At 39.0% G+C, this 15,559-nt stretch overlaps 1 protein-coding gene across 2 annotated transcripts in view; it reads right to left on the bottom strand.

The window, feature by feature from the left end:
• Window positions 1-11,142, bottom strand: part of CIB2 (calcium and integrin binding family member 2) — a 34,851-nt gene extending 23,709 nt beyond the window's left edge. For both annotated transcript variants that reach the window (XM_054516283.1, XM_036389758.2), the window contains exons 1-2: window positions 10,763-11,142; window positions 1,199-1,233 (exon numbers count right to left, since the gene is read on the bottom strand). In XM_054516283.1, coding sequence (XP_054372258.1) covers window positions 1,199-1,233; window positions 10,763-10,813 — 86 coding nt within the window. In that variant the 5' untranslated portion in view covers window positions 10,814-11,142. The remainder of the gene's footprint in view (window positions 1-1,198; window positions 1,234-10,762) is intronic.
• Between the last annotated feature and the right edge of the window lie 4,417 nt (window positions 11,143-15,559).

Here is a 15,559-nt window from a genome sequence, read left to right as displayed (position 1 = left end):
AACAGCAGTAGTGAGCTATGGTTTCTATTTTTCTCTTTCACCAGGCACACTTGCCTCTGCTGCAGTCTTACTTTATATTTTTTCCTAGATCCATTTTCAGCATTTTGTGTTAAACTTTTCTTCACTTTAAATTAATAAGTTATACTATTTTCTAATAATTTGCACATTATCCACAGTCAGATTACTAATCAAAAAATGTATCTTCAACCCCTCTGACCACAGCCTGTATTTATGTTGACACCAAAGCCTTGCACTCTAAAGTCAGTATGTAAGTCAATCTAACAGATTACTGGTAGGGAAATGCTCTCTTCATTTTCAGTTGCATTTGCTTGCTGTGTCTCTCATGCCAGCTTTGGCTCTCATCTGATCCTTCAGAGAGCTGATTCAGCTTATTATACCAGCAGAAAATAGATTTACTGTTGTTTGGGGTTTTGATGGGCTACTTTCCCTGTAGGGACAGATAAAAACACTTAGCCCATTTCACCTAATTGCAGTCTCACACTGGTTTACATCAGTTTATAGCAATCTAAATGGAAGCTGCCACATTCATTCCTTCATCCCCACCTACACAACAGTCATTAACAGCCATGCAAATGGATGGTGAGACAGACAGGGCTTTCTTTTTCTTCTTTCTATAAGGATGCTCCTTGTTGGATCATCTCACTGAAGTTGGCAGCTGCACAAGAAATTCAGTCAGCCTAAAGAGGACTCAACTTGCATTTCCTCCATATCAGCCCTGTGAGCATCCTGCAGGTAAATAAGTGCCCAGCAGTACCTGGGCACTTAAATGAGCCAGTACCTGGCTGCTTAAATCAGTAAGTACTAATTAACCAGGGAGTCATAACCCATTTTATTCCTGCTCACTAAAACTTCACCTCAGACATGTAGAAACACCTCTGCATTCTACACTGATTGCATGATGTGCCCTCACTGGTATCACTGAGCAGAAAAGCAGCAAATCCCTTTCATACAAGTCACTGGCTCAACCCTAAAACAGTCTATGATACTCACTTTAAGCTAATCACCACCTTATGACAATTATACATTATAAGTGTATCCTAAATCCAATCCTACTCTATTCTATACAATTAATGCCTGCAGAATAACAGGCTTTATCTGGTTTCCTCACAAGTCAGATAAAAACACTTAGCCCCTTCCACATGGATCACAAAGGAGAAATTTAAAAGAGTTTACTTACCGAAGGATTTCCTTCCGAGTGAAGAATGTGCAGTCCTGTTAAAGAAACAAAATATATCATTGTACTACAGAAATATTGAAAACAACTGCAAAGAGTTATTTCTCAACCCTTTGGAAGGAAACTCAGATCTGACAGAGAAACATTAAAGATGCTGTTTGGGTGCCATCTACATTTGACTCAGAAAGGAATATACAGTGTAAAATAGCAGAAATATTTCAAGGATAGGCCTATCAGTAAGAAGAAAGATAGTGATAGTGTGATAGTTCAGGAGGAAGAACCAGGTTGCTGAGATATTTCTCCAATGCTGAGATATTTCTCCAATGCTGAGATATTTCTCCAATTTCTGGAATGACCAGACTAGAAACAATAAAATCTAAAATAGAAGGTATATGCCAAAAGTATTCATTAAAAGAATATGGAAAACTACAAACAATAATCTGTTGTTGATGACAAAAACTGTCTTCTTACTTTAAGTATCCCCCTGCTGGAGACAACTGGAGACAATTCTTTATTTTAATAATAAAATTATGTGGTTATTTATCAGTTATTAACCCTTTTTGCTAACAATCAGTTTGCATTGTGGTCACTTTGCTGAAGGCTGCAAACTCCTCTCTTTTAGGAGCATGGATAAATGCATAGCCCCTGCCCTGAACAGCAGCAAACCATTCAGCTCTCCCTGTGCTATCACAGAACTAGAAATAACTAAAATGCAAAAGTAGAGCTTGCTGGACTTGAGAGAAGAGCATACAAGCATTCACTTGCATTCTAAATGGCTCTGTGATGTGACTGAATTGACATTGGTTTAATTCATTCAATAAATACCACTTCTATACTAGAATTCCAACACTTCACCAAAGAACCAGAATATGAGCAGTGGCAGAGTTTGCATTTCATGTCTTTCTACTTCAGTCACAAAAAAAAATATAACTCCAGGTGCTGTGAGGAAACAATAATCAGTCCCATCCCATTCAAAAACAATCCCTTAATCTCCACTCTTACCTAGTATGCATTTAATGGAAATTCTGCCCTGCATCCAAGACTAGGAACACTAGTGGTAATGAAATATTTGATAATCAGTTGAGAACACCATTCATCCATCGATTCAGAGAATATGTAAGTTGATCTTCAAGCCAGCTCCTGAGGGTGTATATATAGGGGACAAGCACCAACACAGAAAATTCTTCCTGATTACCCACTTCTCTCACAGGCCCATGTGATGTGGCAGGGCATTTGCCTAACCATTCAGCTCTTTGTAATTTCCCCCCCTTTAATGGTAAGATACTTAGAATATATCATCTTTGAAAATCAGCTTGTGACAAGACAACAGTATCAGACTTGATAAGTCATCCTTAAAGGGTACATACAGGTACTTTGTCTCTACAAGTCCTGCTCTTCAGTCAACCAGGGAAAAAGTATTTCTTTCTCAAGCTGAGACTCACTGGGGCTAAGTGCCTGCTTCTTCCAAGGAGGGGAGAAGCAAAGGATCCCTGCTGGCAGAAGCAAACAGCCCGTCTCGGGTGTCCAGGAACGCGATCGCTCCCGCAGGTATCAATTATTGACCTGCCTTGCTCTCCTCCATATGAGGTGCCCAGAGCAGCAGCTCTTCCTCCAGTGGATTGTGCAGTTACAAAGCCCAGGAGGAAGCACCTTGGGAGCTGCTGACACTGATGTCACATTGTCTGCAACTGCACAAAGTGACATTGGAGCCAGCTGCTCAAGTCTTCCTTAATTCCACACAATCAACACAGTCAAACTGTCACTTAAGGATGCTTCATTTACTAAGAAAGGGCAGGTGTAATCTCACAAATAACTGTAATGCCCTCAGCAGCAATCATCTGTAATTATACAGGCTGGGGAAAAAAGCAGCCACTTAACTAGAAAGCTGACAGGAAAGCCATATACAAATGGAGACAAATATTAAAAGGAAAAGTTACCCTTTACCTTGCAGAAGTCCTGAAAAAATGCTATTGGAAGACAAATTAGGTCAGATAATGAACCATTTTTGCTGACAGTCCACACATTTTTTATATTTTATTCTGAGTTGCATCATGATGTTGACAATAAACCCTGCTGCCTGCCTGTTTTTTGATCAACAAGTTTTTTACTAATGTAACCTAAACCTAAATCCCCAGAGGTTTTGCTACTGAAACCCTCTATAGCAGAAGCAGTTGCAACTATCTATCTGACCACTGTTACTGACAGCTCTATATCCATTACACCTGCCAATTGCATGGAATTGTCAGGGATGAAGGTTGCAAACAAAATTTAATGGTCTCACTCTTAAGAGAGATCTTAAAGCTACTCAGGTCAAAGCACCACAAACTCACTGTGACCTGGCCTATAGTCTTGATCCACCAGATGATACCAGCTATGAAACAATTTACCATAAAAAAGCCTGTCTGGTGTCAAATGGCAAGTGCAAAACCACAGCTCCATGTGACCTCTGATAGGGAAGTCCAGCCATCCCTCTTGCTTCCCCCACCCTTTTATTTCTGCCTGTTCCTTTATGCAGACTTCACCGTGATGAACAGAATAACTGCATCAGAGAACTCTGAAGGAAGGAACTAATGTGTTTGCAAATGAACCTAGCAATAATGGACACATTTTCAGCTTGGATCATTTTCTTCTAGTGACTTAGAACATAGCGTTGGCAGTGCTGGTACAAGAGACAAAGGTGAAACAAGTATCTATTGATGGCAGGAAAGGGGTGCAGGACTGGGCTAATTTTCCTTTTTTTTTGAAATCACAGCCCTCAGTTGGATTAAAATCATGATGGAAAAAAGGTCTAAATAACATAATTACATTTTATAGTTGCTGGAACTTCAGCAATTTAATTCCAATTTAATTAAAGACTTTTGGCCAAAGAAACACGGAGGTGAATCATCCAATTTTCTTCTGGCTACTTCATTCATACAGAAAAATACATAATGAAGGACAATAAATAGTAAATTAACATGTTAAATTCACTCTCTCATAAGGAAAGGTGAAGGTGGCTCTGGAAAGCATTTGTCATTAATGCACATGATAACTTTGATTTTCCTGCAAGCCAGAGATATCACGGAACACATTTGCTATTTTGTGGATTGTATTTGAGTTTACTAAGAGCACAAAAAGCAACCTGTCCTGTCTGGACACTAAGATGTCTGGGAGTCCTACTAGAAAAGCAGAAACTGAATACAAAACAAATATTACCAGAGTTTTCATAATTCTTATCAGTTCAACATTACAGCAAGAATTTATCCTGGGAATTATTGCCTTTATAGCTAGTGCTTCACAATGGCCTGAAAAACTTCTGCTAACAGCAGGCCCTCAGGGGCTTTAGCTTCTTGAGAACAGAGGCTTTGCCTTGACAGCTCACTGATTCCAGCCCCTGAGAACAAGCATGCACCTTTTCCAAGATCAACTCTCCTGCTCAGTCTGTCCTCATGCCCTTAATAATCCAGTAAATTACAAGTCCAACATGGGATCACTGATGGTTGTTTGGAGGTAAGATACCACTAAAACAAATCTGCAATTATCTACTTAGCATCTTGTGACAATGTGAATAAAACCAAGCAAACAGAAAATAAATTTCCCATTGATTTCCATGAGATCATGATCTTGTATAATGGGACTTGATTCTCAAATTTAGCATTTAGATGGCTTAACTACTTCTTAAAATACTTTGCAGATAGAAGAGGCAGACAGCTGGTGTATTTAGGTTCCATGGGTAGCTTGGCTCATGGCTGGTAATTGGACTTTCTGCAAGTCACTCAGCATTGCTTGTAAAGTGCAGTTAACAGTCTCTGCTCTTAAAACTTATTTTTTATAGCAGAGCAGCATGCACATGCTGTTAGTTTCATTCTTTTATTTCCTATGTCAGATGAATGCAGATTTATGACAGAACAGACTGAAATACAGTGATCCACCACCTTGTCCAGTCATCTGCAGGACTTGACTGCAAACTCCTTGGTTGGTTCTGCTTTGTATTGAGTTCTACAGTGATCTGAACAAAGCAAAAAAGGAGAGAGAGATGCTCTGACAATGCTGCTACTTAGCTGTCTGTAGAGTGTCCATCCAGCACACCAGGAGGTGTGGCTCCACTCAGCCCATGCCAGTTCCTGAGAGCAGCACACAGCTTATGAATGGCAACAGAGTCCAGTGAATGGGAGGTTACCAATCACCACTCCCAGAAACAAGTACTGTGCATATAGTACAGCTCTGGAACAAAGCTAACCTCAGGGCAGGATGCAAAACATTCCTCTACAGAACAAAAACTGGAGAAATGAACAACAGAATGGAAGAATAGAAATCTACAAATATGCTGTGAAACAGTATTTCTGAAAGCCATTAAATGCATATGTCTCTTCTAAGAAAATACATATATATTCTGCTTTGTATAGGTATAGTTTCATAAGGTCAGGTTTACTTTGATCCTGGAACAGCTTAATTGGGAACTTTTATAAATACAAAAATAATATTAATCAGTCTTCTAAAATCACTGCAAATTTAAAAAGCCCAGCTTCAAAGATAATGCAGACACTGTAGAGCATAGCTATCCCAGAGAGCAGCTCTTAAAAAATGCTGGCTATTAGATACTGCAGCACCTTAAAAGGTAATAGTTAAAGCAAATTACTGAAGAGGTTTCATTTTTAAAATTGCAAATGACATTTTGTACTGTGCCAAAGTACAAAATGTGTGTAAGAGCATTTAATCAAAACATCATCAAAATATCATCCTGTGAAGCAACCAAAAATCTGGTACCAGACAGAACAAATGAACTCTTATATAAGATCTATTATTAACTGTTCTAGCAATGTTTTACAAATGCAGTACTTTTGTTCTACATTCCACACGATTAAGACTGGCATGGAGTTGTGCAAGACTGAGTCTGCAAGATATTTATGTATTTTCATCACTGTTAGTGTATATAGAGTTAACAGAGTCAATGAGTTAAAAATGCTGTTTGCCTCAGAACACCAATGAAAATTTTACCACACAGCTCATCCTTACTTGTCATCATATATACTTCACAATTACACTCCAACCAACCAAACCACCCACTGAGTTCCAGAAGGAAAAAATCTGCATCTGTAAGAACCTGTTTACATATTCATATGGCAACAGGGGAGTAAAAACAAGTCAGACATTAGCAAGGACTGAAAAAAAGGAAACTGCCAACAAAAGTAATTTTGCTCAATCTACAGATGCACCAAATGGTAACATGAAACAAGAACCTGAGCAAAGGATATTTTCACAAAAAACTTGCTCCATTATTATGCTACTTTTACTTGCACAATAACAGCAATACTGTATCAAATGAAAAATACTTTTTACAGAAGATCCTGGGGAACCTATGAATGCACTTCTTGTATTCTTGCAAAGGATTAATTTTCCAAGACCCTGGATGAAGTCTGGATGGCTTTTTAAAAGACAGCTTGATGAACCTGTTTTACTTTACAAATGGTGTTTCTTGAGAGATCATAACAAAACTTGTTTAATCTGGTTTTGCATAATGCTCATGAAATATAGTTGAATTGCACTTTAAGGTCAATTTTGATAAAAGGAAAAAAGTGAGCTCTGGAATAGAGAAATTCTTGTGTAAAAGAAGAAAGTCATTACTTCACTGTACTATATTGTATTGCAATATTGCCTATAAGACTGCTAGACTGCATTAAATAATGCAGAGTAAATACCATTAATGAACAAATACAAATGGCTTGCAATAAAACCAGTAATATGCTTTATAATCTCCAGGTTCTAGAAGGGAAATAAAACAAACAAACAAACAAACAAACGGATCACTGAATTTGTACTGAATTACATCTCTTGATTCAAGTAATCCCAGAAAAGGAAATGAGATTGACTGAACAGTGTAGGAGTTTGTCCACAACCCAAGTACAGTTTCTCTGCATTTCCTACTCAATACAATTGTTTTACAGTTAGAAATGCTGTGCATCGAGGTCAATAAATGGCTCTGAATGAATAAATAAGTTGTTTTACAGCATACTTGTATTTTCCAGTGCTTCAAGCATCTGTACACACTCAAAACACCCTAAAATTTCAGTTAATTTTCTTTTCTCAATATGAGACTTGACCTTTAAAATCTTAATTTTTAAATGTTCTTTTATTGCAATGAAACCCATCTTTCTTGCCTATCAATACTTGCCTTTTCCCTCACCAGGACCTTGGTTAGATTTCACATCTTCTGTATTAAAAAGCCCTCAACAACCAAAAGCCCCATTCACAAAAAAACCCCCAAAAAACTAAAACCCACAGGCAGAAGTCTAAGGGCATAAGAATCATAAATCCCCAGTAAAATTCCTTTTCTTAGAAGGCCAGTATTTTAAATTATGTGAATCTCTATGAGCAACCCAGTGCTAGCAAAAGCCTAATTTGCAAAACATTTCACTAATCTTTTGAAAATATAAAGAGCTGCCAACAAGAACACTATCATAATAACAGGTAATATGATCTTAATAGCAGGTGTTAGGACAAGGTGTTAGCCTGGAAAGCTGAAAATTTATTTTCTTTACTTTGCCTCTACCTACTTGAATTTAAAAAACAAACAAACCAACCAACCTACCTGAATGGTTAAGTATTATCAAGTTCTATCACAGGTCTCTTGTACAAAGAGTTTCAACTGGCTACCAGTCTTAATGAAGAGCATCTAAAAATTGTCCATTGAAAACACTGAGGTGTATATATCCTGTGGGTGACCACAGATACAATTCTTGGATATAAAGTCAAAAGTTCTGCTAACAACTGGCTTTTCAATATGACAATTTACATGCCAAAAAGGTGCATACATCGGCTTTTCAGAAAGTTTTGGATAAATCAAACAATTTGATTTCTTTTATTTCATTAATATCACACTAATGACCTGAGATTTATGTATGCCAGCTTTTCAAGCAGGTGATTTTTCTGCAGCTTAATCTTCACTCTAAAGCTGAAGCCACTTGCATAGGTTTTACCATACTTTAGGCACATGAACTTCTCACTTTTTCACCTCATAGTGTATTTTATGGAACAAGCACATAAAACACAATGAATTTTTTTTAAATTATAAACATTTTCCACCTGAAACAATATTAGGTGCTATGAGCTCAAAGCAATTTGTACGAAAGACAGAAATAATAGAAGGTACAACCAGATAATACAATGTCCAGAAACAGATCTCAATAAGGAAATTGTAAGTCTAACCATGAGGTGAGTGAGGTTTTGAACAGTCTACCAATAGGAACTGTGAGGAAGTAAAAAAGTAAAAAAAAAAGAACAACCAAGATATATTTTACAAAAAAGATTGACACTTTTCCGTCTGAAGGCTGATACTATGAACACTGTACTACTGTTCATAGTATCACTGGACCACTGTTGTAAGGAGTACAGAACTAACTCACAGACACATAAATTCACAAGAAACTGCTTTAGGGGAAAAAAAAAAGACTCAATGATCAATTTATAAAAGCAATTTATATGTAGATGTCTTCCTGGCCACTGGGGTACAGATGTGCACAACAGACTGTTGCAAAGTGGACTGTGGTACACAGTGTTTTACTTTGGTCCATGGTTTAGAGGCCCTGGTAACTCAGCTGCTGGCTCAAGACATGAAAAACCTGCATGAAAAAAATTAAGGAAACATTGGCCCATTCTTCCTTTTGCTATTCTGAAGAAATTCCACAAATGAGAAGATGGCAGGTAAGACGGCAAATTCCAAGCCAAACAGCTCCAGGTACAAAGTGCCATCTCCCCCAGGATGGTGTGGAGAGGCAAGAGCTCTCTGTGTGGGTGGCTCCAGCAGTCAGCCCAGGATCTTTTTGTTTAAAAGATTCGAGAGAGATGCAAAACTAATAAATCAGAGGCAAAGCACCATCAAAATTATGTCTTTATCTGATTCTTCACAGCATGAGGCTAATGCTCCTTCCTGACAAATTCTGCAGGCTAGTTATTGTCCTGAAACCTGTTATTTTATGGTACTTGCCAAACGTAGTCAAAAATTGTCTAGCTCTACACTAATGAACTGCAAGTCTGCCTGTAACAGAGAAATCCCAAAGGCGACTCAATCCACTGGGCCAAACTCCTGCCAGGCTTTGAGATCAATTACCCAGCATTATGAAAGGCAGGGGCTGCAAAAGCCATTAGAGAGAGGCAATTTCTACATGAAGAGCACTGAATTAGGGATGACATTTCAGCTCTTGCATTTGCCAGTTTATGTCAAGAGGATAACATTAATTACATTTGGATTTTGTTTTGTTTCACTGCAGTTGTGCTCTGTTTTGTGTTCACTTCTATTGTTAGTAGGAAGACTTGTGCTTTACAGATCTTTGATTTCTCTCTCGCTTCTCCAGCAGGGATGCAAAAAAGCTTTTTTGGATCTTGGACTGTTAAGTCTAAGATCATTAATTTAGATTAATACATTACAGACTGCTGGGGAGAAGTGTGACAAAGTGGAAATTAAGAAGGTCCACTGTCACATTTCCTACAATGACAAAAAACCCCACTAGGTATTTATAAAAGCATTTAGTTTATGCCTTACTTTCAGTGTGGGATAACGGTTGAAAGCATTTTATCATTTACACCTGGCCTCACTCCATGGCTCAATATTTACACCTCTGACAAGTCCACGTTAGCAATGACTTGAAATAAAATTAGTGACTAAAATAATAGATTCTACTTCAATAGTTTTAATCAAAGATCACAAAGGTAAAATGTTATTAAGTTACCCAGTCCCTTAAGGGTCAGCATCTGTCCCTTGGTTATCACAAGATAAACTAAATCTTGATTTCCTGTGCTGCTAATTCAATGTCTATCACTTCATGTAGGAGAACAGAGCAATGCAGCCAGCCCTGTCTGCCTCTCTTAATAAGGGGTCAGCTGCCTCTTCTTGAGCACACTTCTACTCAATGCTTTGCTTCACTGTATTTTCAGAAACTTGTTCAAGATGCCCACTGTGCAGACAGCTTCCTGAAATCCATTTCAGTGAGATTTGCAGTGTGATGAAACATGACTAAAAATAGTGGATCCTTTTTTTTCTTTTTACCCTATTTAAAAGCAGTTTATGCAATGTTAAGTAAATAAACAAGTACCAAATTACCCCTGACATGAAATGCCCACTTACTTACGATAAGGTAAGAAACTGCTTTCCAGGAGTGGATACAAGTATAGCAACACCTATTCTGGAATTACACTAAGCATATTTCTCTGACTTATCCTTAGGAGAAGTGAATTTAGACAAAATCTATTTCATTCATTTCTGCTCTATTGTCAGCAAAAGGCATTAGGGAGAGAAGGGCTACACTATTGTCAAGCTAGTCACAATCTTTATTCTGCTTCCTAGTTCAGACACTGAGGATGTGACCGTTCTCCCTCTATACAGAGAGGGAATTAAATGAATATATTCAACAACCCAGCCTTAGAATATTACTACAGCTGCTGGAAGGAACAGTAAAATATATACATGCAGGTTAGAAAGAAAGTCTTCAATTATATTGGAAAAAACCACTCCCCAAACCAAACAAAAACCCAAATCATAAACATACGTAGATTAGTCCCTTTCATCCCCGAATGCAAACCAAGATATCTTACCTGGTAGGCATCTAGCTGTTCATCAGTAAATATTGTTTGCTTATTGCCCATCTTAAATGAGGAATTCTTCCTCTCGGCAAATGCATCCCATTAGAAGTAGCTGGATTCCTCTGTATTGTAGGCATTTAGAGCACGTATACTCCGTGAGTGTGCTGAAAAAATCCCAGAGCCTGCATTGAACTGGTTTGGATTGCACCTGCCCAGTGAGGAAGGACACAGTCTGGGAAATCTTTCCAAAGGCTTGACTGGAGTGTGCCAGGAAGGAAAGTGTTAAAATCACAGGCAGGTGTCGTGCAAAACCAGGGATACCAATCTGCCCCTTTTCAGATGCTTTTCTAAGAGGCATACGGAGCTTTTATAACCCAAGCCCCGAGCAGCCGCTCCCAGCAGAACGCAGCTCTCCTGCCTCGGGGTCTCGCTCAGGGCGCTCCTCACGGCACCTCCAGGTTTTGGAGCAGCTCTGCGTCAGCCGGTGGCGCTGGCCAGCGCAGCCGTGTTGCCGGGCTCCCCAGCCAGCCTGGGAACAGCGGAGCGCACGGGCAGAGCCCAGGCGGCTCCGAGAGCTGCCCTGCCTGCCCCGGGCTGCCCGGGGAGCGCGGCGCGGCCCCACCGAGTCCTCACGGCCCCGCTGCCGCGGGAAACACTCGTGTCTGCCCCGTGCCCAGCGAGGATGCGAGTTCACCCCCAAGGCACCAAACTGCCGGTTACAGCACTGAGCACAAGGACTCCTTCGCACAGGAACTACATTTTAAAAAGTCAGCAAGATTAAAGTAGTTAAACAGACGCCATCCTCCCTCCTTAGGCTCAAGCAAGCACAGCTGGGAAGGAAAAACCTCTACCACAGCCTAAAGCAACAGCAGAAAGTGCCAGTAGAGGGCTCTACCTCTGGTGTGTTTTAGCGCACCACAACCCTACTGACGGGAAAGTAAAAAAAATAAAAGAGTATCTATGAGAAGCAGACAGACAAAATCATATTATCTAACATCTGCAGAATGATAAGCTCTTATAACAACAGCAGGAAGAAGTCTGAGTGAGAAAGGATGGCAACGGGAAAGAAGGACCCATTATAAGCTCACTTTCCATTCAGGAACATTGGAACAGAACAGGCTAAAATTTCCAACTTCTCTATTTGTAGTCTGCCAATGGTCATTATTCCCTCATCAAGACAGCAAGTTTAATAAAAACACTCAGAGAATTATCGTGTGCTTTTCACTACAGCTTCTAATGATCCTGGCCTGATAGCAGGATTGGATAATAGGAGTTCACTTTACCTTGGCATGTAACAACATTTAAAAGTAATAGTGAAAGCTTGTAGATACAAGTAAAATATTGTATACATACTAAAAACATCCTATGAATTGTGTTGGATATGTAGTAAAAACATTCTAAAAAGTGCTGAACCACAGATTGTTGTAAGAGATAGCTTATTCAAATTATAAGATTTAGAAATGCAGGGTTTGATTAGCTGCAAACCAGCACTGCCCTGAGCAACAAAAATTACAAGGTATATCCCATATACAAAATAAATGCCTTGGGATGAGGATGTAGGCAATAAGACTTATTAGCAATAAGCAAACATCAGATTTGTAACATCAAAGAATGCATTCTAGCAATAGAGCATATTGCAGCAGAGTTTCAAAATAAGAAGGAAGAAGCTACAGTAGTAAGGAAAATACAAACAGAATGATTTACCATCAGACCAAGACAGCAGCAATCATCTGTTCAAATACCAGACAGTTGTACTGACTGTCACATGGCAAAACCAATCTCTGTTTTCCCAGCCACTAGTGCTTTTTTTCTCTTTTTCCCTGGTGTGTAGTGGCATTGGATTCCTATTCTGCTCCAAAAAGTTCTCCACAGGTAAGTCAGAATATTAAAAATTATTTTAAAAAATCTGCAAAATACAGGATTTCAATTTTTTTTAATAAAAAAAACAATCTATAAGGGCCCCTTGAGACTAAGAACTTGCACTGTTCTGAAAGTTCTTACCTGTCCTGAACTCTGAATGAGCTCCATCATTGGCTTTAGTGGTTATACATATAATTAAGCATGGTTAATATCTCTGATCTGGTGCTACTAAAATGCAAGAGATAACAGCTGCTCTCAATCAGACCAGGCCAATACTTAGGCAAGTGATTTGCATGAAATGGCATTCCATTCACAGCCACCTACTTCAAGCTGCCCATCTATGCAAATCAGATTAAGTATAAATGGCCAAATTACCTCTAATGTCATTATACAGAAGTTAATCATCAGCAGGGGTGGATATGGTTCAGTATCTTTTCATCTTGTGATTCTGTATGCTTAACAACATTCCTACAGTGAAAAGCTGACATCCCATCTCTTTGGTTTTCACCTGGTTTTATATCCCTGGCTGCTTCCCCTGTACCCTAGATGCCAAACACATCAGAAAGTCTCTATCTTTTGAATCAAAATAACAGCAGTAAAACAGCAGCAGAGCTTAATGGAAAGCATCAACCAGGTAAGGCTTACTTGTGGTTCCAGTGTAGGCCAGAGGATTCAGATAGAAGTGTTAACCAGCTAGCTCTTCTCAAGCCTATCACAGAGCTAACTACATCTCAATGCACAATTACCTTGCTGTGCCAATTGGGTAAAATTTAAAGACAGTATAATACACAAAGCCTTTTTCACTCCTATTTGTTTGTACGTGTCAAAGTTCAGATGATCTTCCAGTTTACTCTTCTGGACTTTTTCTATCTGTTCCTATTTATCAAAGATTAGCTTATTTGCCAGTTGAGTGTTAACCAAAGTTACTGCCAGCATGTTGCTGCAACAAATCTATCAGTTTTCAATGTGCACAGCAAGAACTGACCTTAAATACTACCAGCAGCACTACATTTCACTATATTTCAGTTTTTAAAAAACTGTTTGCCAAATTGAGTGGTTTTAAGCTATTAGAAATAGATAACAAACATCTTGCAATAGGTTGCAGATAAAGTTTTGTAAGGGGGACTATATCTAGAATAGTCTTGCCATGTTACTGCCCATTGTACCAGACACAATGGTTAAATAGCCCCTGCTCATTTGCTTTAGAAGTTTAAATCCCAGAGCAGGGAATACACTGTTACTCACACACCCCAGTGCAGAACTGGACAGCAAGATGTGTAGTATTGTCAGTGTAGTATTGCCAGCTGCCATGGCCTCAGCTGACCACAGCTGCAGGAGTTTGTTTCCACAGCCACAGCTCAGGCAGTGGGACGTGCCAGGCTGGCAGCTCCACACAGCCTTTGGGGCAAATTTCTCTGCTCTGAAGTGTTGCAAGCCCTGGCTGTCACAACAGGTGACTGATCTGATTTATTAGGAGAGGTGTAAGTTCAATGGCCTCCAACAGACAGGTCAGAGTACCTTAAGTTGCCTCTGTAAATTATGCAGTGAGAATGCAAAGGTGGTTTAAGTATAAACTCCAATCCTTCACCAAAGGAGGCTCAAGCTGCTCTGAACAGACCACTTTAGCACAAGAGGATCCACACAGAGTTTTAACAATCACATTGCATATCTGCTGCTTTCACTTATTGATTTGCTACAGCTTTTAGAAGGGGAGAAAGGAACCTAAGAAATTTCATGCCCATTACACCAAGTATTCCAACAACTTCCCTCTCACACAGATGTTTCCATGCAGAATAACTGTTCATAAAGAACAGTTACTCTGTTAGCAAAAACAACAGTTTTGATTCAGAGGGGCTGCCTGTACATTGATTCTGTTGTTACTTTGCACAAGTCCCTAGGGCCCAATGCAGGTGTGAGTAACTGTGATCACTGCGTGCAATGGGAGAAGTTCTATTCTCCACTGATGCTGTAAAAATCCCCCATGAGTCTTTGGGATTTGTTTTATTACTGGAAAGCTATTCAAAATTCTGTTTGCATAAAATAAAGAAAAAATAATAACACTCACCTTATACAGCTGCTGTGGAGCTAAAAAAAGGAAGTTCCTTAAAGATGCTACAGAGCCAGAAAACAATACAACTGCATGAACTATAAATAAAAAGTGAACTGTAAATACACAGTTATAAAAACCTAAAATATGTGTAAAATTACAGTTTTTGCTACTGCAATGGGTTAAAAAGTTGCTTTTCCAACACATGGTGGATGGGAGGATGCTCAGAGCTCTGTCTGAGGAATGAACAAACAGCTTGAGAAAAAGGCAAAACTCACGTCTCTCAAACAAGAGAAAGCTGCCGACTTTGCTATGAGGAGCAGGAACTTTCTAGGTAGTTTTAATGCTAAAGAAAGTAAACAAAAGGGAAAACCTTGTGTGAAAATGTCTTGGTTTTACGATCTTATCTATCTAGCTTAAAAATACCCCTCGTTAGAAAAGAGAGGTTTCTGAGTGCATTTTGTTAAGCCTAATTTATCCATAATAAATAGAAATTACCTTTGTTTTTTTTAAAGGTATTTTATGCAAGACAGTGTCTTGCCTCAGGGACAAAATAATAAATGAAATGGTTGCCTTAGCAGGCTAAATGTAATATAATGAATTTCCCCATAGGGAGTGACAATATAGTGATCACTAGGAGAAAGACAGTATTGTTGTCTCCTCACAGGCATTATTTTCATAAGCAAAATAACTACTTATGGGTTTATTATTGCCTCATGCATCCCTTCTCGGAACAGATCCAAACCAGCCACTGTTAACGCCTTATTACTGTAGCATTATTATAGTAACACCCACAAGACACAGACAAAAGGGTGTTGAAAATGTGTAAAAGAATTCTCCACAATAACGCCCCTTCCCCTACTTTTCAATCCAAGTGCAACTTAACAATGTAGATGCAGATA

Source organism: Molothrus ater, chromosome 13 (assembly GCF_012460135.2).
Source record: "Molothrus ater isolate BHLD 08-10-18 breed brown headed cowbird chromosome 13, BPBGC_Mater_1.1, whole genome shotgun sequence".
In the NCBI taxonomy this organism is placed as follows: Eukaryota; Metazoa; Chordata; class Aves; order Passeriformes; family Icteridae; genus Molothrus; species Molothrus ater.
This window is presented reverse-complemented; position numbering and strand designations above follow the sequence as displayed.